A 25,991-nucleotide genomic window follows, 5' to 3' on the forward strand; every position below is an offset into this window, starting at 1 on the left:
AAGGGACCGATTCGTTTTATAAATGTCTTAACAGAGAATTAGACGATGATTCTTATGAATTTTCCCCGATTCGTCCCTGAATACTTCCCATATTTCCGCATTTTGGAGGGATGGTGTTTCCATTTTTCCGTGGATCCAAACCCCCGAACCAAGTTCCTCAACTCTTTTCTCGATCGCCATTGCCAACTCATAATCACCTCTCATCTAAAAACAACCTCCAACTCATCTCCGGATTCCCCCAAAGCCTCATTTCCCCGAATCACTCTTTCCACACTAAGAGTTGTGACGGTTTGTACATTTGATCAATTGGTCCCTTCGTGCTTTCAGTCTTGCTCTTTCGTCTAAATGGTTGATCTCAATTATAAAATCTTTCACGATCTCTTCCTTACAACTCTATGGAGATTCTGGTGATCAAGAAACGACTTAATTTACAATTCCAAACCTATTACTCTGTAAAAAACGGTGTATGGGATAAAGGTAATGGTTATATTCTACGTAATTAATTTGTCTAGGGATACCATGCTCTAATTCGTTTAGAAAGAAAGTTGCGTAAACTGTGATCAAAGACGACATGTGTCATATGAACACGTTTGTCCAAATCAAAAGCGTAATTTACAACCAGTATTACAAGTGTAATAATTTTATTGGTTTAAGCATTAATATTTTTTTTGTTAAAAATGATACATTTCATAATTCTAATGATTTAACATCTTTATTTCTAATAACACTATACAACTTGCATATTAAAAGACTATTCATGGGATCTTCTAAACAATGATCCCTCGTGAATCCACAGTATTTCACTTTACCTTTTTCTAATATTAAATAAATTTATATGAGTTATATATATAATAGTTGAATTAAAATACCTTGTATAGTCAGCTTCGAATACTCCGTGTTTTATTTTTTTAAATAATGGATTAATGGTCAATATTTAAAAAAAAATACAGTTGACTGAAATGAAGGATATATGTTTTAGTTATAAACCTGTATTAGCTTCAGACTTTTAGTCATGCTAGTCTTGGTATCAAGTGACGAAGCTTGGACAAAGATGTCAAGGGGGGGCGGACAAAAATACACATTAAAAAAGCTGTATACGGAGGGGGCTAGGATCAAATTTTTGGTTAAAAACGGGTAAATTTAAACTACATATAAAAAATATCGGACAAAAACGGGTAACTTTACACTATCGTGCAAAATAACAGAGGGTGCCGGGGCCACCCCATGCCCCAACCATCCTTCGCCAATGTTGGTATCTATAATGTGGATATAACACGCTAGACTTTTAATCAAATAATCACCAATTCAGCTTCAGAATATCAGTGTGGACCCGGTTAAGACAACATAATCTGGTTAGAGTGGGGCATCGGGGCTCTCCAAATTTGGAGAGCACGATAGCCTAAATACTAGAAAATCGCCGTTTAAAAAAAAGTGAAATTGCTGAACTAGGGAGAAGAAGGTCACATAACATAAACTGAAATACAATCTCTAAGGGCTGCATTTACACAAGAAACTGCTGTTTGGCATAAACTTGATCATCCTAATGTCACAAAGGTCATAGTTTTTTAACATATATTAATTAACATCTACTACTATTTTGCCTTTTATAAATCGTAACCTTAGTTTTTTGTTATGTATAATTATGGATAATTTAGGTAAGGTTATGTTTCAAACAAGTGAACAACGTTAATATACCATTATAGACTATATATTGATCGTGTCATTTATTGTTTTGCTCAGTTTCGGTTTTTAGGTTAAATGATGTCGTGTTATCTGTGGTCAACTTTGCACGTTAGGCGAACACGTGTTTTCTTTTCATGTACTTGCACCGTATAATAAACGTCATAAAATTTGAAGTATTGATTTGGAATCTACACGACTAAGGGGCTGTTTATTTACATCTGAATGGAATCATTTAGATGTAAACATCTGATTCATTCAGACTTCAAACTGTTTGGTTCCAAACAGAAAAACATCTGAATGGTTAAAATTAAATCCGAATCATTCAAACTTGTTGTTGCTGCTGAATAGGACAGAGGCTCATTCAAACCTGACTCATTCGGATCTGAATGAACCAAACAACCCCTAAATTATGTTAGAGAATTCACTAAAATTTGGTTTTCCTTTATCTGAAATTTGGATGAAAACGCAAATGGAAATGTGATACAAAATTAAGCGAATAAAAACTATATCTAAATTTCGAAATCCAGCCAACAAGCTTTAGCTAAACTATTATCCAACAAGCTTTTGCTCAACCTACTATTGCATAGAGAAGGACTTGGTTACTATCGCGTAGAGCTATCACGGCCATGGTTTTAAAAAACGTGCCCGAGGCAAGCTGAGGCGAGATGCGACCTAAGGCGAGGGCCTCATCGCTTTAAGCTAGTCAAGACAAACAATGTTTAGAGTAAACTGTGGTTTCGTCCATGTGGTTTGCCCAAATATGTGGTTTAGTCCAATAGTTTCAAATTTGAGATTTTCGTCCCTATGATTTCATTTTAGTTGCAATTAAGTCCGACCCCACTAACCTCATTAAGTCTGATCGTTAAATCATTAGCGTTTCATTCACGTGAGGGGCATATTTGGACAACAATTTACTCTTTTAAATGACAAGCCTGAGACGAGATTTTTAGACAAAAAGTAACCTAAAACGAAGTTGAGGTGCTAAACTTTTGTACACAAGTGATTTTCAAGCATTTAAATGTTTTACGGTATGCATTTTAGATTGTACGTTTTTACGGTATGCCTTTTAGATTGTACGTGTAGGAATGTAGTACATTATTAAATCATATATAATACTTAAATGGTTTTTAAGTATTTAAATGTTATACATCATGTAGTACATTATTAAATCATATATAATACTTAAATGGTTTTTAAGTATTTAAATGTTATACATCATGCTTTTTTTACTCCCCCATCCTTTTAAAAGTGTTCGCATTTCCATTTTAGTTTGTCCCATTACAAAAGTCCAGTTTTAAAATTTATTAACTAATTTTCATGTTTACTCTTACACAAATGCAATCATTCAGACTTATTAATTTTGTCTTTTTATATATGTCAAATGCAATCATTCAAACTTATTAATTTTGTCTTTTTATATATGTCAATGGTATTATAGTAATTTGTTAAGCAAAATATACAATCATTCAAACTTTCTTAAATTTTATGTTTTTCAAACTATGACACTTATAGAGGGACGGATGGTGTATATATATTTTTATATATGTCAATGGTATTATAGTAATTTGTTAAGCAAAATATACAATCATTCAAACTTTCTTAAATTTTATGTTTTTCAAACTATGACACTTATAGAGGGACGGATGGTGTATTATATATAGCATATTAGATTATATAGAATGTTGTACATTATTAAATCATATATATATATAATACTTAAATATAGTTTTAAGTTATGGGTCGGGATGTTTAAAAACACGATATATACATTTATAAAAATTAAATTATATAAGTATGCTCGCCTCATTAAAATCATACTCATTAAAATCATATAAGTATGCTCGCCTCACTAAAATCATACTCATTAAAATCATATAAGTATGCTCGCCTCACGTACAAAGTCTCTTTTACCTCACGTACAAAGTCTCTTTTATTCTAACCTCGTACAAAAAGCTTCTCTTTTCTTCTAACCTCGTCTCTTTACTCTTGTTGTCTTAATGTTTTGAAACTCGTTGCTTTTCTTCGTTTATGTTGTTTTAATGTGGTCGCTTTTCCTCGCTTTCTAAAAAGAATATCGTTGCTTTTCTTCGTTTATGTTGTTTTAACGCTTTTCTTTGTTTCTCGCTTTCTAAAAAGATCGTTGCTTTTCTTCGTTTCTGTTGTTTTAATGTGGTCGCTTTTCCTCGCTTTCTAAAAAGATCGTTGCTTTTCTTCGTGTGGTCGCTTTTCTTCGTCTCTCGCTTTTTAAACCAAGATCACGTGGAACTATAGTGAAGATTTGGTATGAGGCCGCAGGGCATTCATAATAACCCATTTCAAACCAAAACACACATCATATTTCTTACTTAAATTCACAATTTCTATTCATTCATAAATCATAATAAACCAAAACATAACATCACATTTATTCCAAAACAAACCCATTAGAAACCAAACCTTCAAACTTAGAAAAAAACACAAAAACAACAACTTCATTTATTATTCCATACTCTTTTGACCTTTTCACCTCACAAATTTAACTCTTATCACCACCACCACCTCTTCTACCTTCTTTCCCACCACCAGCCTGAACATGATCATGCTCCCCAATCTCATGAGCCGAATCCCGAATCTTCTGCCCAAAATCCTTCGTCTTCTGCCCCGCATACTCCCCGACATCTTGCAACTTCCCCTTCACATAATCCATATTCCCCGAACCCGAAACCGACACACCCGACTGCCTAAACACATTAAACAAATACGACAACGCGCTCAACCCCGTCACCCCGAACGCCCCCGAGGCCAAAAACCCCGCCACCGCCAACCCGATGGTCAAAACCGCTGGAACGATCACCGGGCTGAATATAACGAACAGCGGGGTGACTACCGCTAGCCCAATGACCGTTCCAACGAGTGTTAACCCGGCTAAGCCGAGTAAAATACCCGTAACAGGTATTAAGGCCAACAAAGCCATGATTTTGCCAGATGACTGGCTTTGTTGGTTTTGGTTGTAGTAAGGGTTATTATAATAATTGGTTAGTTTGTCATTGGCGTGTTGTTCATTGAAGTTGAAGGTGGGTTGGGTGTGGCTTGGACGGTTGAATGTTGCTGAAGCCATGGTTTTTGGATTGATTTGATATCGGTTTGTGGTGTGGTGGTGGTGTTAATAAAGGTGAGTGGGTGTGTGGTGGTGGTGACACGTGTGTGATGAGTTGGCATTGTGAGGCTTTGCATGGATAACATGTTTCATGTTTGTTCGGTGATGACAAGTGTTTTGTGTTTTTGTTTGTAATTTTTTAAAATTTAAATGCACAAGAATTTTAAGATTCGGTGATGGATTGTGTTTTTTTTTAACAGTAAATTTTCATTTAAAAATTAAGTTTTTTTAAAACGGTAATTTTCTTGTGTTTAGGCTACAATACTTTTTAAATTGGAGAGTCTTGTTACTTATTCATCGGCTGCCACTTAACACTACGTGTAAAAAATTTCGCCCGAAAACGGTTAAATTTACACCACGTAAAAAAAAATCGGACGAAAACGGGTAAATTTACACTAGTGCGTAAAAAAACGGGGGTGGGGGGGGGGGACCCGGACCCTAACTAACATTCGCCATTGATCATAAAAGCATAACTCTTTAGCGTAACACACGGTGGGACGAAAATGTCGCAAGACCTAGCTAAAATTCTCCATTGTCAATATCTACCCAAAATAATATGAGTGGGATCAAACTTGGGTCTTAATTGAAAAAAACAAGTATTCGTAACACTAGCATGCAAGTGGAGGATATATCCAATTAAAATCATCTAACTTTATATTTTATCATTAACCATATTTAGGAGTATTATTCGGGTTCCTCGGGTTCGGGTTTTATGAGTACGGATTAATCGGGTTCTGAGTATTTGATATAAAAAACTATATATGGTAGAACCTCTATAATTTAATACTCGATAAATTAATAACCTCGATAAAATTAATAATTTGTTCGGTCCCAACTTGGGACCAATACAAAATTGCACCCCAATAGAAAAAATAATAAAATAATATTTTTTTTGAAATCTCAATGTAAATATATTGGTCGCAACGGAAATATATATTAATAATTACTAAAATATTCCAAATTCTAGGATTGTGTAGTAAAAAATAAATCTATAGTCACTTGCATTTTTGTGAACTTCAAATCTATATTGAGTTTATATTTAAATCTCCTCATTGCACTTAAGAGTTGAGGTACAAGTTGTGACGCTTGGAAGATCCATCTTTGATTAACTCTCCTATTATATTCATACGCTCTTGATGTTGGAGAAACCATTCATAAACAACTTTCTCCGTGTCCATATATTTGGCTGTTTTGTGATGCTTGAAAGATCCATCTTTGTCAAAGTAAGCTGATATGAAATCCGAATTTCTTAAAACTGTTTGATATTGTTCCTTGACTAACTTTCAAATCGAAAGTTTTGTCAACCCACTTCACCAAATCTTGTTGAGTGTATCTTTGGTGATCTTTCTTATACTCGCATAATAGTATGCGTTGTTGATTGGTCATCGGTGATTTTTAACATCTTTTAGTTTAGAATTCATAGTTGATTTTAAAATTTATCCTTAGATATTTTATAAGATATTTTATAGTGATCAATCTAGATCTATGTACATTAAACTTGACAATTTGAAGGTCCTAATTACAATGTCATAATTTTTTTAAAAAAATGTTGAGGTGGTTTAAAACTTGTTTATTCTAAAAGTTTTTATTAAAAGAACAGAAAGAAATTATATCTATGGTTATGAATAGTTTGGCACAGTTGATCCTTAACTTTATGAATGCATCTATAGTTCAGAATAGCTTGACACAAGCAGACCATAAGTGGATGGGCATTAGTTCTTCAGTTAAGCCTATGTGAAATAACTTAACTGCAACAAAGTTAAAATCTTACAAAATTATAATCCAAAGCATTAAACGAGCCAGAAATCAAACCATATAACATCCTCATAAGTGCAGTCCAAGTTATTATGTACATAATCACAAACCAAAACCATAAAAATATGAAACCAAGTAAAAACAAACAAGTTAACGACCGAACCACGCTCTCGGGTTTTGGCTCTTCACCCCATCAGTCATCAACTTATCCAACACCACATTCAAGTCAACCGCCTGACCATTTTCAGTCAGTTTCCTCACAGTCGCCTGCACCTGATCTCTCGGGAATCCCATATTCGTCACCTTATCAACCACATCATCGATCGGAACCCTGTTCCCCGACCCCGAACCAGAACTCGAACCACCGCCACCACCAACCGCTGTTGCAGTAGGAATTGCCTGAGGTAATACCCTGGCGGTAGGGAGTTGTGGGTACCCACTTCCGCCACCTGGACCCATATTAGGTGGAGAATGTTGTTGGGAATGGGATTTTACAGGTGACCCACTTCCATACTGAGAACCATAACCGTAAGGCTCACCAAACCCAGGTGACGGGCCATACTGGCTAGGAAACCCTGGACCGGCCCTAACTGGTGGTGGTGGTGGTGGCTGTTCGTAAATTTGAGATGGGCCACCATGAAACTGTTGTGCGCTTTGAGATGGGTTCCCATGAAACTGCTGTGCGGGTGGGCCGCCAGGCCCGCCACTCGGTGCATAATTTTGGGGTGTTAAATAAGCCAGTTCTGATGGAGGTTGGTTTTGAGGGGGGTTAGGCTGTTGCAGAGACATGGGAGGCGGTTGAGAGTATTGGACCTGTGTGGGTGGTTGATACTGTGGCTGTGGTGATGACGGTGATGCCATTGGTTGCTGTAGTTGTTGATGTGGTGGTAACTGGTACTGCTGAGGTGGTGGTGGGGGTGGGGGTTCTGTGGTTTGACCAGGTGGGTAGTAAGAATCATGTTGCGGGACTGGGACTGGCATTGGCATCATGCTTTGAGGAAATTGGTTTGGCTGTGGGTTAGGTGGCGGTGGGGCGTTAGGTAGGACGGCCGAGTGTTGCTGAGGAAGGGTAGCAGGAGGAGGCTGCTGATGAGACTGCACTGGAGACGACGCCACTGACGCCTGCTGCTGCAAAGATTCCGGCTGCTTTTCAGACTTTGATATTTGTACTTGTGATATCTGCAGCAGAGTCTCAAGTATTTCTTGTTTATCCTTCACCACTAGTACACCAGCTTGTACCTGCATAAAATTGTCAGTAAATAATAATATCATGATAACTAATTTGAAACTGAGAATACGAAGAGTGTCGGCGTCATACTCGTACCTCTCTAATCAAGTTCTCAATCTGCCTTAACTTGCCGTCAGTGTTTCCATGATTGCTACCAACAGATGTTCTCAAATCATCCACCGAATTCTCCAGGTTCCTAGATCTGGTTTCCAGTTGTGAAAGACGAGCACTGACACTTTCTAATGCATGCATCAAATTATCAGTATGTTTCTTCATTGTTCTATCAATTTCTGATATCAAAGCTGCATCAAGAATAGTTCGATCCTTCTCCACAGCCACCTTAGACGGTTCAACAGAATCAAGAGACCGATAGTTCTGTACATATAAACAAAAGGCTAAAACTTAATATAGCACTCATGGTAACAAGCTTCTTTTAGATGATGCAAATAGAGCACGTATTAAACTTCAGAAACATGTGCTCTAGGTTTTAAAAAAACGAGCTTTAAGCACACCAGGGGCAGACTCACATAGTGGGAATCGGGGTCCCGGGACCCCTATGCTTTTTAAAAGTTTCTTAAGAGGCGGTATATTAATTTTTCATGGACCCCATAACAATTAATGGATGGAACCCATACTATCAATCTTAAATCTGGTGTAGCGGTAACCCTTGTTTTACACTCGATAGGTCTTAAGTTCAAGGCTTACTAAACCCCATATTTCCGTTTTTTTCCTCTTTTTTTCTTAATTCATCTCAATAACTACTACTTAAAGACTTAGGGTTCTAAGTTCAAACATCCCATGTTCCCAACGCAGCATCCAACATCCATATGCAAATTGCATAGTCAAACATACAGACACACAAATGGACTCTCGCATGTTGCCGCCATCCTCTACAGGCGCTGGACTGTCCCCTTCTCCGGCCTCCATCCCTGACTCTAGGCTTTTGTCCCTCATCTATGGCTTTGTCTCTTACAAGTTACAACATGTAACTTTAGAGCTAATTGATCGATTTACTATTGGTAACTGTATGTTGTACTGTCAAATTGTAATAAATTTATCTCATACTATGTCTCTTTCGTTAACAAATTGTGACTTAGTTGTATTACATATTGTTCTTTATTATGTTCCTCGCCTCGACCCGAACAACGACTGACCAGAAAATCTGAACACCGAAAAAAAGGAACCCCATTGGCTAAAAAACCTGGGTCCGCCACTGAAGCACACCGAAGGCCATCGCCTTGTGTCGCTTTGCGCTTCGGTATGCTTAAAGCGCGCCTTTTAAAAACCAAAAGCTTTTTAGGTTGTACATGTAGGTAATTTATATACTAAATCCTATGTAAAGCATACTTATAGCTAAATGTTGGGTTGAGGATGCTAAAAACCTGAGGTACAAAAAAAAAACTATCTAAAAACCAATGCAGCCAACATCGGTGGTATCTAGGTTATCAGTCCTCTTGACAATATTCTCCAATAAAATATCGGCAATATTGACTGATATTGAACCGATATCAGTGTTTAAAGTCTTTAATTATCAACTTTTAGTGTTCAACGTTAGCGTTTTAAGTCTTAATCACCTACTTGCTACGATTGTTAGTGTTTTACAAGTTGCAAAAGGTTAATTTGTTAACGGTAAAAGAGTATACTAAATTATTAGTGTTAGATTGCTATATATATAAATATTATATGATACTAAAAATTACTAATATCCCACCGCGGGATATCCAATATTTTTCCGCATTAACTGCTTAGATAAAAACCTTGTGAATAGAAATTGCGGTTATAGACCCGTTCTCGTGCTCAACTAACTCACATCATGATGAATCCTTCAATTGCATTAAAATAATAAAAACCATAATCCTAATATCTGCTTCCAGTAACCTAAGGTTTCATCTTACAATCAACACTACCAAAATCACAAACTAACCTACACGCATTTTTTTTCTCTGGTCCTCGCTTTTTTTGCACCGTATGTGCCTTGAGTGCTCTTAATAACTATGCACCTCACCCTTTGGTTATAAACCTGTAGCCTCTCGGTTTTTAAAACAAAGCAAGTGCTAAACAATTGTAATAATTACGCTATCCATATCGAGGTTTCAGCTAACTCACAGCATAATCAATCACTCAATTGCATTAAAATCATAAATACCTAATCCAAATATCTGCTTCCAGTAACCTAAGGTGTCATCTTACAAATTACAATCAATACTAACAAAACTACAATAATTAACCAACAGAAACATAATAATAATTATAATAATTAAATCAAACAACTCACACTTGTGGCAAAACTAGAGTCCAATTCAGCTGAAGACCAAACCCTAGCTCCAACGACATTACCAGACTCAAAATTGGACGATGCGATCGGACGGATCGGCTGGAAGTCGTAGTTAGGTAAGATCTCGTCCGTCTTGGTGACGTCATGGTGGTTGTCGTCTTGAGAAGCAGGGTGAATGTTTAGATCCATGAAATCGTTTGTGGATTTGGATTTGGATTGAGAGTTTGATAGATCCATGATCTGTTTGTCCATGAACTGCGATGTGTTCATTGAATTTGATTAATTGATTGATTGATAAGAGTAGTGGTATTTGATCGTACGGAAGAGTGTGGAAGAGGTGTTAAAGGATATTATTGTTATTATTATTATTAGATTTTATCAAGAACAAGACGACTGAGACAATGGTTACTTCGAGAAGACGATAAGCTTCTTCTATTTGGGCTATAAAAAGCAGCCCATATAATATTTATTAGTCAAAAGCCCATATTAGTAACGTTGTAAATAAATTGTAATTAGAGGTAGAGGTGCACAAATCGGGATTTTCAAATACCCGGGTTCGGGTATGGAACCGGGTTTGGGTATGACCGGGTACTTGAAAATCGGGTATGGGTCGGGTTCGGGTCTGGATATTGTCTCTAAAAACCATACCCTATGCTTTGGGTTCGGGTCGAGCATGGAACCCATATTCTAAAACCGGGTATTTGAATAACCTATTTTCGGGTATTGAAAAAACCCTATTTTCAGGTTTTTTCAAGCTTTTTCCGGGTATTTTTCAGGTATAGATTGGATTTTTTAAGAGGTTGCACTTTTTAGGGAATTTTTTGGGTATTTGAAATACCCGTTTCGGGTATTGGAAAACCTGGTTCCGGGTGTAGAACAGGTTCAGATTTTCGGGCATTACCAGGTACAAATCGGGTCCGTTTCGGGTTCGGGTTTTAGTACTGAAATGCATACCCTATCCGTACCCTTCGGGTAGGGTCGAGTTCGGGTTTTTTGTGCACCTCTAGTTGTATTATTATAAGTTTATTACTAGAGGTGTACAGACCGTGTATTCTTTGGAATGGGAACCGGTATGGTCAACAAAAGTCAAAATCTATCGGGTTAGGTAGGGACAAGTTCCGGGTATAGTCGGGTGTTTGACTAAGGTTTTTTGGGTTTCGGGTAGGGTAGGGTCGGATATTGATTGGGCAAAGGTGAAACCGGTTCCAGAGAGAAACCCAATCCCATGTCATACCGGGTTGGGTATGGGTAGGAACCGGTTTCGATTCGGGTAAACCTAGTTTTATATGCGCCTCTATTTTATTATGACACTAAAACCCAAAAGGTAAAAATATTAGGTTGGTAACTAGTCAACTAGGGATGTACAAAATGATTAACAGAAAACTGGTTTGAGTCAAATGGTCAGATAACGATTAGACCAGGAATAATCGGTTTTGGGTATAACCGAATCGGTTAATCGGTAAATAGCTGAAAAAAACAGGTTTTAAAAATAATTAAAAGAAAAAACTAAAAACGTGTTTCGGTTAACCCGTTTGTAACCAGTTTTGGAGCTCACTACTACAAAGCAGACTCGGTGCACCTCTATTGGGATCCGTAACGTAATTTTAACCCGAAATTAGTATAAAATCGAGTTGGACTCAAGCCGAGCAGCAGAGTTGAAGTCGGTTTGAGAACTTCTTCACTAAAACGGTATCGTGTTTATTTAGCCAACAATCCAAAGTAAAGCATATACAAGGTATCGTTGACTTTAAGGATGTACAATAAATAGACGACAACGTGCCTTTTTTTATAGTAGAAGAATGTGATGAGCCAAATGTTTTTTTGAATATTGCATTCACACATTTCTTAACATCTAGTTAATTTTGTCGTGATAAACCTCTAAACATGTCTAGATTATGTTTATAATTAGTTTTGTTTACAAACTAATCTTTGTTTCACGTTGAAATCAACAAATCTTACACATCAAATATGAAAAAGAATATACTACAATGTGAAAAATTACAATAATAAGTTCACATACAATTCTAGAATAATAAATTGTTACATGATCATAAAGTTGTCGCATTCCATAAAGAAAATTAGTAAATTGATCCTATTTTTCAAAACACATATTCAATGATGAACAAACTTGTAGCAATCCAAGGAACTTGAACTATGACCATATGCTCCTCATACTTAAAATCAACATTTTCCCCATTAATGCAAGATGCAAAAACTCTCATTTCTCCAACACCCTTCACCCCGACTTGAACCATACACGCTCCATCAACACTCGACTCAAATGAAAGCGATTGGATCGCTCCACCAGAGTTTAGCATGTTTACTAACCCAATGGGAGCAAATTGGACCGATTTGTTGGCCAAAGTAGTGATTGGGGAGACTATGATGAGTTCGTAGGTGAATGGCTCTAGTGAGAGTTCTATGTTATCGGTTGGTTTTGCTAAGATCAACTTCTTGTCACGAAACATGTATAGCGCAAATGCTTGGACATTGTCGACAACGATTGGGGATTTACCGTTTTGCCATTCCACGTCATTGGGGCAAATCGTTGATGTCACGGCATGAGAGCACTCAGAGAAGGATTTCATGCGTCTTGACTCACGACACCATCCTCCTCCTTGGCAGTTGAATGCTCTAACAACTCCAGTATACTGTATCAAATAAAATAAATATATCAGTCACGTCTAGTATAACACTCTTTAGTGTAATTATAATATGTGATTTGACTAGGCCGCATTTCTGTTTACTATCATGCTTACCTTATTTACATTCCATATCTTAAGCATGGTTTTGCCATCATGTAACGGGTCCTCAAACAAACAATCACGCGTTGGAAGGGCATAATGTTGGCAACGTAAAATCGACCCATCGGGCAAAACAAGACTCTTGAGCAAGTCAAAGTTGTGTTGTCCTACGGAATCACTAACGTAAATAGGACCACCCGAAATGGCTCTAGACGCGGCATGAAACTCGGCACAAGGGTGAGTAGATTGGAACATGTCCCAATCTGGTTGTATGAAATTGCCCATCCACAAACTATTGTAACCACAATGCACCATATGACACCCTTGTAACCAAAATGTACCATTTGGGTCACCAGATGGATCAGTGCACCAAAAGTCATCTCCTGTTAATAAAAGGTATATATAAATATATAATAATTATTAATGCCTAACTTTCTTTATCCAAATTTTAATTTTATTCTTATACAATATATACTTTTATATCTTAAATATATATAAACGAAACCTCCTTACATTTTGCTTAAGTCAACAGCTTGTTTTATTTGTAAATAAAGGCTTCTTATGCATTTGACCCGAATTCACGGGTATGAGTTTCACCAAACCCAAATATCCCTTAAACGGGTTATAACATCTTATTAATTTCAAAATTAATCTCACCAAATATTTGATATGAAAATCCTATAAAACAGGGACACACTAAAAATTAATATCCGATTAAAAAAAATATTATTTATAATTAAGAAACAACTTTATATTAAAAAAATAAGCGTGTCATGGGCCTTACCAAACCCAAATAGTTTTTAAATCCGGCTATAACATCTTATTTATTTATGAAATTTTCTCATTATCAAATCCTAAGTATATTACTAATTCTCTTACTATAAATAAACTTGAAAATCCGAATAAATATATAAATATTATAAACGAATAATATAAAACTAATAATCTATTTTAAATAAAAATTATGATAACAATAGCAACACATGTAAATATTGTTTTCAAGTGATATTAATAAGGTTATCATATAACCACCTCTCTTTTTCACTGATGTTACATTTAAACAGCTATTCGTTATAATTATAAATATTTAGGCTCTTAAGATATTCTGTTTAAAACTGTTTATCGATATAACGTGTCTATATCTTTAATAGGGTAAAGGTAAAAAGAAACGTACCGACACGACCAAGTGCAATGGCCTCAGTGCCTAGGTACATGAAGTCGTTACAATGCTCCATACTCGCAATTACGCCATTGCCCTTGAAGTGGTTTCGTACGGACGAAGTCAATGCTTTGTAGTATGCTTTTGCCAACTCGACTCTTCCACCATAGTCTTCACATAACATCTCTAACAACTAAGGACAAAAATGGAAATATTATTATTTTTTTATATTCTCATATGGGTCAAACTTTCAACACTATGCATATATAATTGTATGCTTGGTAATTGTTTTTTTTAACAAATATTATTATTAACTTTCATTTTGTTTACTAACTTTTTATCAAAATTTTTGAATTTACGAAAAGTATATGTGTATATACCGACCTGATTTTTCATTGGTACAAAACTTGAATGGGTATTTATGTACACAGTAGAAAAATAGGTTGATTTGAAACATGACCTGAACATAATATAACGTGAAAGAAAGTAGCAATTAAAGACGTACATGAATGACGTCAACTGACACCGTCAATGCCAACCGACTCCAAACGCGAGTGCAAGCCTTCATACAACTGAACCACTTTCTCCGGTGGGACTAACCCAACTTCATTATTAACAATTTTGTCAACAGCTAGATCTTCCATAGTCTTTTGAAGTCCTGGTGACAATATGGGCTTCACTATCTTCGACTCTGGGAGCCCGGGTATATTGGGCCTTAGCCCACCCCAATATCCACAAAGGGCATGCCAAACATAAACATGTTCTATACTCTTGAAATTCTCCTTCAAGTCCCTAGCAAAGGCTCCCATGCCCTTGTTAGGAACGTTGGTTTTAGGCTTTTATATTCCCGAAACTTGTGATTTTCAACAAAGTTAGTAAGTCTACAGGGCATTTGTTCGCCTGCAGCTGTTCGGTTCATGCCTTCTGAGTCTATTGGATCTTCGTCATGAGCTATGGATTGCCACCCATCATCAAGCAACACGAGCCCCGGTGGGCATCCACCTTCAACTAGACCCTTAACACCCTCTATGACACCTTGAGGGTGCACCTTAAGGTAGAACGCGTCCCATGTGCACCACCCAAACTTGTCAACAATACCAGGTGGGGTTTTTTCGTTCAATAGCTTGAAAGTTTCAGGATGCTCTCTAACAACTTTCATTGCTTTTTTTACTAGAACATACGGGTCATAGCCTGCCTGCATGTAAATGACACTTTTGAAAGAAGCGTCAGATACTTTTGTGGACCCACTTTCAACACAAACATCCACAAAATCATCATTTCCAGGCTGTAAAGAAGCCCGAAAAGGACCTTCTAAAATTGGAAGAATTAAAACATAAGGACGACCCGAGTCAGAATTCTCAAGCATGACCATTTGGGTCTCCTGCTCAAGGTCCCGTCCATTTGACCCAACCCAATGAGTCGTCCACCAAACCTTAAACCGGAATATACTCATAAACCTAATACCCTTAAGCTTCCCTATGGGGACCACATGTCGACTATTCGCTTCCAAAGCATCAAAACCAACAAAACAGCCATCCGAAGTTAAAGAAGTGGTAATATTCAACGGGACATCAGACAATACAACATGGCCATTAGCCATGAAGTTTGACCCAACCAACGTCACCGAAGGCACACGTTTAACATCACCACCACCACCACCACCAGTCACCTTCGCATCATCGGACTCGAAATCGAATAAAATTGGTGCCATTTATGAAAATGAAATATTATTACTAAAGGGTTGTGGTTGTAAGAATGTGAAAATATAGAGGGTATGCAAAAAACAAACAATATGTATTGCCGTTGGGAGAAGTTGGTGGTAGTTATGATGGAATTTATGCGAACATTAGGACTTAGGTGGCATATGTTGATACGAGAAGTTTCTCCACAATTGTAGGCATCTTTTTTAATTGTGTTTTTGCATACACATTTAGGTGACAAATAATATTTAAACATATAATTATACATTTATATTATGTGCATATAGTCAATCTTCACAAACTTGATAAGTAATGTGGCACTCAATAGGTGAAGTACAACTGTACAACATTTATAACTAAATAATGGAGGTTTTTTCTTTTTTTAGATTAAAACAAACTACTAAGATGCTAACGACTGTCAACAAACCGTAAGTAATGGCAGTCAAACCTTGAACTCCTAGAAATAGAGGAAAATACAAACAAAACACCGCCTATCACAAGAACTTAGCGTCCGGCCGAAGTTGGGGTAAAAAAAATTAGTGAGCGAGTTGATATAATAAGATGTAAAAATTTTAGTTTAATTTTTTAAGCATGTTTATATTTTGTTATGTATCAATAAACGAGTTGAAGAGTTGAAAGTATTGTCAACTCAAACATGAGATGTTATTGAACATTTATCGGTGCTGATTGCAAGTGTATTTGGGTTTTTAGTTTGGTCTAGTGCGGTCCAAAGTTGAGAAAAACCGATGGGACCGAGGCCAGTTGATCAACCTCACCAAAAATCCATTCTCCATGAGTAATCACTCAAAACTAGTTCCCATGCCTATGAATCAACAAGTGTTTAGGGACTAAAATGCTACCCATGCTTGGCAATTAAACTATGGGAAATAAAATGCCACCCGCACAGTCTAGTCTTCCAACCTTGCTCATCCCTAATCACAGTGATACAAAATCTAATCATTTTAATGTCGTGTTCTCTTAATTCTACTATATTATAAAACTATAGTGTTTCTTACATTAAAACACATTAAATAAAGTAATAAACACGTTACTCAATCTAAGCATTCCAATACATAGTTTATTTTAGATCACCCACTCTTATTTTAATGATATATAAAAATAAAAATAAATAGCCATTGATTCTTATCGACTAACACGACTAACAAAATATTTACCATATATGCATTCACAAGAAGAGATTATGGTGGTTAACTGGTGTGTCATATACAACTGCAACTAAAAAAGTTGGGAGTTCAAATTATACACGGTGCAGGTTTGATGTATTTATGCCAAAAAAATAATAATCTAAACACTCTTGTTGGAAAAAAAAACTAGATGAATATGATATTTAACTTGATTATAAATATCTTAGTCTCATGTTAGTTAGTACTTTATGTCTTTATAGTGATTATAAAACTATAATTATAAATTTATAATATTTATTGGGATGGAGTGAGACAAAGGGAAGTGGATTTGAAAACACAACCACCACTAACCACGTGACAATCTCTTATGGGTATACAGTTAGCCCATTTTGTTTGGGCTTTGTAAGTAGGCCCATACCCATCGACATCTAGATGAGATGTGTGGTGTACTTGTACACACTAGATTAAACCACGACCACTTAACTTAATCCACAAGTAATTAATCTGGAGCAGCCGACCACTGACCTCACAATAGTTGACTAGGTTGGTTAAATATGGTTAGCCCTCATGGGTCAGTCAAGTCTAACCTCAATTTCCGGGCATAATCAGTCTTGTCACCTTTTAACTGCCGACAATTAATTTGTTGTGTTAATAAACATTAAAAATAAAAGCCAACGGCCAGTCTGATCTGGTGGTCAGAGGGTTTTCCTTAGATGTGTAAATGAGTCATGTCGAGCTGAGCCAGAGCTCGACTATGCTCGTTTCGAGCTCTTTTTTTAAAGCTCAAGGTTGGTCATGAGTTGTTTTTTCGAGCTCGGGATTAACTCGTTTATTATATATTAATTAGTTTATATACTATTGCTTTTTATTTTTTATATATTTTGAGAAGACTTTAAACGAGCCTAAGCTAGGCTCGTGCTCATTTAGTACCTTATCAAGTCCCCGATCGATAATCAAACACGAACGAATAACTCTGGTAATTAATCAAAAAATCTTACTCAAAAAACTTATTACAACTCTCAAACTTTAACTCGGTTTGACTCTTGATGAACCCTAACTCGGTTACATCTTTTTCACCCACTATAATGCCTAACCATAACTCGTTTATATAAACTAACCTAACTTGCTAGTCAAGACATTGCCAAATATAATAAACCCTAATTGCAGCCCCATAAATCCATTACATATTAATGAATCTCACGGGCCCAATAGGTCCAACCGGTCACCTACACGTGACGGACCTATTAAGTTGGAAATTATTTCCAACACCTTGAACAAGCCAAAGCTCGGTTGTAGCTTGGCTGTGAAGTATAAACTTAATACATGGAAATCCGAAAGAAGTAAAACTTAGTAATACACAAAACTTCTTAAGGCTCAATGAGCCTCAATGAGCCGAAAGAAGTAAATTAAGACTCGAGTTCGAACTCAATAACTAAACGATCATTTGTTATTTGAGGCTCGAGTAGCTCGGCTCATTTTCCTATTGAGGACCTAGATTCAAATCTTTGAAATGCCAAACTATTAATGAACGGTTGAAATTTTGTATCATAGCTGAAACTCGAATGTCGGATGGGGAGGCCTAACGTGTTAATGTGGAGTCAAATCGAAAGAATTGTCGTTAAGAAAAAAACATTAAAAAGCTAACTGATTTTGACTTTAACTAACCGACTTTTTGGATAATATAAGAAATAAAAACTATGCCATTTGGAACGTTAGATTGGAAACTTAAATAATAATTAACAAAAATACCTGATGTCAAAAAAAGCATACAAGTTGGGACCCATGGCTTTTTTAATCTTTACTTTTACTATTTTTAAGTTTCTTTTTTGACTTGATTGATACACGTATCGTTTATCAAATGGCCGACTATTGTTTTATTTTAACGGCTATGATTCACTATGCAAAGTTTTCTAGATAAGATTTTACTAGTAAGAAATTATATTAGTTTGTGTATTAAATGTGTAATTAGATGACATAGTATATGGACTTCATTGGGTTGAATCATTAACAAACTTACAAACAAATACCATGGTTAGATAAAAAAAGAAAAACATGTTAAAAATACATAGTTATTCGGTTAAGTTGGTTTAACCGAATAAACTGAACATACCGAATTCAAAAGTTTGTATATCCGATATTGGATCTGAAAACTTTCGGAATACGAATAGGTTAATTACCGAACCTAGTCCATCTTCTTTAAACGAGCCCATCCAAAGTTCCTTTTTATTCCAAGTTAGTCTTTAAATTTTTAGCCCTTTAAGTTTAGCCCACCAACAAAACTAAAGCCCACACCAACCCATCATCACAACCGCTTCGTCCGACCCCCCCCCCCCCCCCGCCACCCGACACCTTCGTTTAGAGTCCACCACTCGACCTGATCCATGACCACCCATTGTATGGTTGGTAACTTGGTATTACCAATCCAAAGCAAATATTCAATATTCATAGTTCACCCGTAACCCAAACTCAACCATATTGGCATATCCAAACATGTTTGGAAACGGGCCATGAATGATAAATTTTTAGCTCTTGTTGATAACAAGGCGTGAGAACTAATACCATGTCAACATCATATGAATATTATACGTTGTATGTGGCTTTTCAAGCATAAAACTATTCGGGCAGTCACTTAAATTATATAAGGTCCGTCTCATTTGTGATGGCATGTCTCAACAAGTAGGGACAATTAATGCTGGAAATTATTAATACTATTTGGGTCGGAATCTAGTGCAAAAGCGAGTTCAAAGACGTAGCTAATGTCATGGCTGAAATTTGTTGGCTAAGGAGCTTAATGTTATTTACTAGCCCGAAAATCCTGTTCAACACCAATGGACTAAGCACATCGAGATGGACATCAAGTTTTGTATGGAAAAAGGTCCAGCGCGGTCAGATACGAGTGTTACACATCCTTTCTAGATACGAGTTTTGTTTGGGTTAGCAGTTTTGTATTAACTTTCTTTACGGACTTTTAATTTCTCGTATTAATTTGGTGTCATTTTTTAAACTTTTCTTCATACTCCACTGCCAGTTTTGTACAAACCACATCAAAGTAACTTTCTTTTTTCTTTTCTTCAATTCTTTTATTTTGTTACAAAATTACACACATCTAATACATGAAAATCTAGCTGGCAGTGGATGTTATCAAACATATTAACTTCTTCTATACACTTTACCTCATGTAGGAGTAGCTGCTTGCTTCTTTAGAAACACCTAGTGCTGACTAGATAACAGAAAAGATAAAACAACCCGTCAGATTCAGGGCAAAATGGTCAAAACAGATAGGGGTGTGCAAGAAACCGGAAAAAAAACAAAAAATCCAAACCGAAACAAAAACTGACGGTTTAATTGTATGTTTTTTTTGTAAAAACCGAACTAAAGATTCGGTTTTGGTTTTGCATGTAATAAAAACTGAAAAAACCGAACCGAACCGAATTCCTAAATTTTTATTATTTTATTTTTTGTTTTAAGTAATTTATAAGAATTTAATAAATATATTTAACTCAAATATTTTTGGTCAAATGTATAATAGTCTATTAGTTATCAATTAACAAAATTATTTATTCCTAAATTCATTATTTTTTGCCAACTTTTTATTTCGGCCTAAAATTTTCAAGCTCAAATGGAAAAAACCGAAACCAAACCGAACCGAAACCAAAACGAAAACCGAACGGTTTTAAAAAAATCCAAAACCGAAGTTTGGTTTTCGGTTTGGTTTTAGCCCATAACCGCACTGAACCGCACCACGCACACCCCTAAAAACAGATATGTTTTTAGTACATGTTGAAACATGTTTGTTTTTTATTTCTACAATTACCATATTAAGAAGACGCATTGCGGCAGGCCGTGTGAACTTTCTAGAAAAAAGGAAACAAGGGGCCGGTTTCCCCTTGCTGGTGCACCATTCTCTTCGGTATTCTGTCTCATAGTAGATATTGTCGATATCCTGAAATTTAAAAAAATTATATACAGCTTTCAAATTTAGAATATTATATACTATTGATTTACCTTAATAGATTGAATAAGCATGGGAGTAGCATCAGCCAATTTGTAGGTAACGGGATGCCATCCTTGCCTCTCGCGACCTTTGCTTGATGAAATATCCCATGACGTGTGAGTTAAACTCCTCCTCGTGAGTTCACCTTCAAGGCCTTGATGCTAATTATTGAAATACAAAATTTAAAACTCATTAATAAACATGATAAAAACAAGAAGCTAAAGATAATTGGAAATAATCATGTAGCACAAACTTACAGCTAGTAATGTTGCAACATAATGTTCATCAGGTATACAATTATGCTCTTTTGAATTATCAGCCGGCTGCAAAGAAACAAAAAGAGCAGTTTGTCATAATCTTCATTGAAGTGACACTAGGCTTGTGAACGAACCGAACGTTCATAAACTGTTTGGCAGGAAGTCGATCATTTAATAAACGAACGAACATTAAGAAATTGTCAGTTAAAAAGAACGATCAGAAACACATATCTCCTTCATTCATCTATGTTTGTGAAGTTCATTCATTTAAATTAGTTTATGTTCATTCATTTGCGCACATTCAATTATATTTATTTGTGTTCATTCAATTACGTTCAATTATTTTTGTTGGTTAACGTTTACTCAAGTTTGTTTGTTTACGTTCGTTTACATATTCATTTAATACAATTTAGTCTAGTTTTATTATATTTTAAAATTGATGTTCATGTTTACCTTTTAGCTGGTGTTCATTCAATTATGTTAGTTTATATCCTTCATTTATGTTCAGTGAACTTCAGTTCGTTCTTTTATACTCTTAACGAATGGGCATACATGAATGAGGACACATTCATTTTCATGACGAACGAGCATGAACTAGAAAAGCTCGTTCGTTCACATGTTCAATCCTTTGTTCCGTTAAGTTCAACGAACAAACATGCCCGTTTGTGTTTGTTGGGTGGGTTCATTTATAGGCCTAATGGCACTGAAACAAGTTTCTTGTTATTTGCTGCTCTTTGTAGTTGACAAGATTGCTACTAAATGCGTTAAAATGACCATAAACAGAATGGACACATGTTATATGGAATCATATAAGAAATTAGTAGACAAAACAAACAAATAATTAAATAAATAGCCTAAAATATGTACTCACAACAGGACGATCCCGCCAAAACTCAGGTAGTGATTTCCTCTGTAAGCAAGAAACAAAAGTCACTAATTAACAGAGTCAATTAAATCCAGTTACATATACAAATATTATGGTACCACTTGCCTGGCAATGCTGCTGGAACATAGGCAAGACAACCTCGTCTTTTACAATGATCTCTGCATGCTTTCTGGTCAGAATCACCCACTGAAATTAGGTAATACTAGCATTATAAAAAAAAGTTACTTATATTGCAATTTGCAAGTTAATTACCGTCACATAAACGGACATGTTAATTACCTGAGATCCTTTTCTCCAGTGTTGAACATGAATAACCTGATCCATTTTAGGGTTGTAACGGCCTTCTTTTGTATCAGCAAAGCTGCAAAATATTAACTTATGTTAAATGAGTAAAACCAACAATTTACAATAAAATATTTCTTAACGTTTAATAATTACCTGTCCACAAAGCTAGTTGATGTTGACATTATGTAATCGTATGTGTAGCTAAAGTTGTACAAAGGAATACAGCTGAAAAAAGATTAAGAAACTTTTAGTATAATCAATTAAAGTTATAACTTATTCACATTATAGTAAATGAGTACATTATTTCACCTGTCTGAAAGGAAAGCAAATCGTTCATTAAAAGGATCCTTAAGTGCGTGTTGAAGCAAAATAATCTCTGCTTGTATCATAGTTGCTTCTCCCCAATATATCTAGAAAGATACATATTGATTACAGATTATAATAAGATTTTGAGTAAACCTTGACAAATTAATGTCAAAATGTGAAAACAAGAAACTCAAGCAATGAACTTGGGGAAAAGTCAAAGATAAGATTACCTGTATGCTATTATTAACTTGGCGGTCCAAAAAGTATTTAGATCTCGTTGTAAGTCTATTAAGCAGAAATCCAGGCCTAGAATGAATGTATATTGAAAAGCGATTTTCATCATCTCCCTGCAAACAAGGAAATAATCTTTAATGCATTTCAACTATATGACACTTCTATCATTCTATCAATAGTATTTGTGTATATTAATGTAAGAAGTTAAGAACACGCATTTCTATTTTTAGAATATTAATGCAAAATTTGTCTCAGTTGGATCAAATTTAGATGTGTAAATGACCTATTTATCCATTATCTATTGATATAAATAAAAAAAAATCTTAATTATATCTTAAACCCTTATATCACCCTTTCAATCAACAGCAATAGTTTATTATCCATATCAATAGATAATTGACAAATACATCATTTACAAGATCCATTGCAGTTTTCACAGGTGTGCACCTCTGAATTTGATCCAACTGAAAGAATGTTTTCCATCAATATTCTAAAAACAGAAACCATGTAGCAACATTTACTCTACATGCATCATAGCTAGCACCAAACAAATGCACATAGTTGCCACATACAAACAAACTCGTGACCACCAATAGATCTCAGATGATTCATATCTACGGACAAATATCCGTACTAAACTATACACAGCATTCAATTTCAAATTAAACAACTACTGAAATCTGAAGCAAATCATAACACGAATAACGCAATGCACTAAACCTAAATTAATAATCTTTGATTAAGAACATACATTTCGATTATATGACATTATCAATAGTATTTGCGTATACTTAATGTAAGAACATACATTTCAATTGTATGACATTATCAATAAAATAATCTCCAATAATCTTTAATGTGCGACATGCATTTCTATTTTTAGAAATTAATAGTCATATTGTCTCAATTGGATCAAATTCAGATATGGACGCACACACAAGAAAACTTCCTAGGATATTGTAATGTAAGTGATCTATATATCCACATTAATCTATTGATATAATAAAAAAATGCTAATAATATCCTAAGCTCCTACATCACTAGATATTGGATAAACAGATCATTTACAATAATCCTTAGCCAGTTTTCACAGTTGTGCTCATCTAAATTTGATCCAACTGAGACAAATTGCTATTAAATAATCAATATTCTAAAAATAGAAATCCTGAAGCAACAATTGTCATCTGAGTTTGCAATTTACCCTACATGCATCATCATAGCTAGTACCAAATCCAACGAGATAAACATCATTACAGTTTAGTAGACTCAACTATATACATTTTATACAGAGCGTTCAATTTTCAAAGTGTAAACTATTGAAAACAGAATCAGGTCATTACATGAATAACAGAATAACACATTCAATAGTTTATATCTATAAATAATGCATAAACAATCATTCACAATATCCTACCCAATTTTCATGTGTGTGCGCACCTGAACTAGATCCGATCAAAACCATTCACAAATAATATTCTAGAAATAGAAATCTTATAGCAACATTTGTCACCTGAGCTTACTATTTTTATCCTACAAATACACATAGTTGCCACATACAGCCAATAGATCTCACCTAAGGACAAATATCTGTACTCAACTATATACATTTCAATACACAGTATTCAATTTTCAAATTAAACAGCAACTACTTCCAACAGAATCAAAACAGAATTGCTTAATTCACTGAATAACAAACACAATGTACTTAACCTAAATCATCAATCAAATAAATGCACATTAGTTGCCACATACAACCAATAGATCTCAAGGACAAATACCTATACACATTTTTAAACACAGCATCCAATTCTCATTAAACTAAACAACTATTAACAACAGAATTGCATAATTAACCGAATAACAACACAATACACTAAACCTAAATTAATTAACAATTACTACCTGAAAGAATTGATCCCAAACTAGGCATGCATATCCAAATTTGATCCAATTAAAACAATATATATATAGGATTTGGAACAAATACAAATGAAATTAACGTGCTAATTGTGAGAATCAAGTAGAGTAATTATATATACAAGTAGAGTAATTATGTAATTACTCTATGATATTTACTCTATGATGTAATTACATAATTACTCTACTTGTATATATAATTACTCTACTTGATTCTCACAATTAGCACGTTAATTTCATTTGTACGTTAACGTTCCCCTATATATATATTCAATCAATATTCTAAAAATAGCAATCTTATAGCAACATTAACAAATATCTATACTCTAACTATACACATTTCAATACACAGCATTCAATTATCAATCAAATTAAACAACTATTAACTAACAACAGAATTGCATAATTAACAATAACAACTACTACTACTACCTGAAAGAATTGATCCCAAACTAGGTCAAGCGGAAGCCGATTTCTCGCGAGAAACAGGAAGGAGATTTTAGGTTGTTGAACGAAGCGTGGAAATATCGTAGACGCATTGGTTCCAATTCGAGTGTAGTAGTGTGTTTCCATTAACAGAAACGTGGAGAAGCAAAAACCTAATAATAATAATAATAATATCACTGCGAACACCTTCGTCTTCCATTTGTGCCGTAATTTAGGCGAAATCACCTTCCGCTTCATTATCAATTAGTCAACTCTCAGTCAACGGCGTCCTTCATCGAGATCTAATCCAGTAGTATTACTATTAGCTGCTGAGTTTGATAAATTGAAATCCGTGAAATGAGATCGTAAGCTCCGGCGAGAACGAGAAGGTTGTGAGTGGAGTTAATGAAGACCTGCATACGCCATTAATGGAAGTAAGAAGGTTGATTTTATTATTATTATTATTATTATTATTATTATTATTATTGATTGGTGACCCGTTAAGGGATCCGAAAAGGAACAAACAAAGCATTGGGGTACTTTTCGGTATAACTGTTGATTAAATTATGGGTTAAGCATAGGGGTAGGTTAAAATAAAAAAAAAATAGTTTTCTAGAAAGAGTAAGAATAAATCTTAGCCATTAGATCATGTTAATCAATGGTTGAGATTTAAAATTACCAAAAACCACCATAGTTTCCTAGAATTACTCTTTCATCTCTATAACCGACATAGTTTCCTAGAATTGTTCTTTCACCATAGGTTGTAGTGTCACATGTCAAAAATCTATTGGTTCTTATTATTCTTAGGAAACTCTTTATTTTTATTTGAACCCTTTTCGTTAAGCATATTTATTTGTATGT

The 25,991-nt window shown here is 35.2% G+C and overlaps 2 protein-coding genes and 2 pseudogenes across 3 annotated transcripts; all 4 read right to left on the bottom strand.

Moving 5' to 3' along the window:
• Positions 1 to 4,198: 4,198 nt before the first annotated feature.
• LOC143534560 (oleosin pseudogene) lies at positions 4,199 to 4,780 on the bottom strand (annotated as a pseudogene).
• A 1,790-nt stretch (positions 4,781 to 6,570) lies between these two features.
• On the bottom strand, positions 6,571 to 10,415 carry LOC143534564 (uncharacterized). The gene is made up of 3 exons (XM_077029026.1): positions 10,078 to 10,415; positions 7,899 to 8,177; positions 6,571 to 7,813 (listed from the first exon to the last, which is right to left on the bottom strand). Exons 1-3 carry the CDS (start codon positions 10,345 to 10,347, stop codon positions 6,725 to 6,727), a joined length of 1,638 nt encoding a protein of 545 aa, XP_076885141.1. The 5' UTR covers positions 10,348 to 10,415; the 3' UTR covers positions 6,571 to 6,724.
• A 1,732-nt stretch (positions 10,416 to 12,147) lies between these two features.
• Positions 12,148 to 15,888, bottom strand: LOC143534565 (galactinol--sucrose galactosyltransferase-like; annotated as a pseudogene). Its single transcript, XR_013135569.1, has 4 exons — positions 14,486 to 15,888; positions 13,996 to 14,173; positions 12,837 to 13,204; positions 12,148 to 12,728 (listed from the first exon to the last, which is right to left on the bottom strand). The product of XR_013135569.1 is annotated as a galactinol--sucrose galactosyltransferase-like (transcript).
• A 3,839-nt stretch (positions 15,889 to 19,727) lies between these two features.
• Positions 19,728 to 25,473, bottom strand: LOC143534552 (glycosyltransferase BC10-like). Its single transcript, XM_077029014.1, has 11 exons — positions 25,137 to 25,473; positions 22,784 to 22,900; positions 22,557 to 22,657; positions 22,401 to 22,472; positions 22,242 to 22,323; positions 22,068 to 22,148; positions 21,948 to 21,986; positions 21,077 to 21,142; positions 20,831 to 20,980; positions 20,640 to 20,768; positions 19,728 to 20,045 (listed from the first exon to the last, which is right to left on the bottom strand). The coding sequence occupies exons 1-11, from the start codon at positions 25,386 to 25,388 to the stop codon at positions 19,995 to 19,997; spliced, it is 1,140 nt and encodes a 379-aa protein (XP_076885129.1). The 5' UTR covers positions 25,389 to 25,473; the 3' UTR covers positions 19,728 to 19,994.
• Between the last annotated feature and the right edge of the window lie 518 nt (positions 25,474 to 25,991).

Source organism: Bidens hawaiensis, unplaced genomic scaffold (genome assembly GCF_021521415.1).
Source record: "Bidens hawaiensis isolate Kalapana, Puna unplaced genomic scaffold, B.hawaiensis_p1.1 tig00010199_1, whole genome shotgun sequence".
NCBI lineage: Eukaryota > Viridiplantae > Streptophyta > Magnoliopsida > Asterales > Asteraceae > Bidens > Bidens hawaiensis.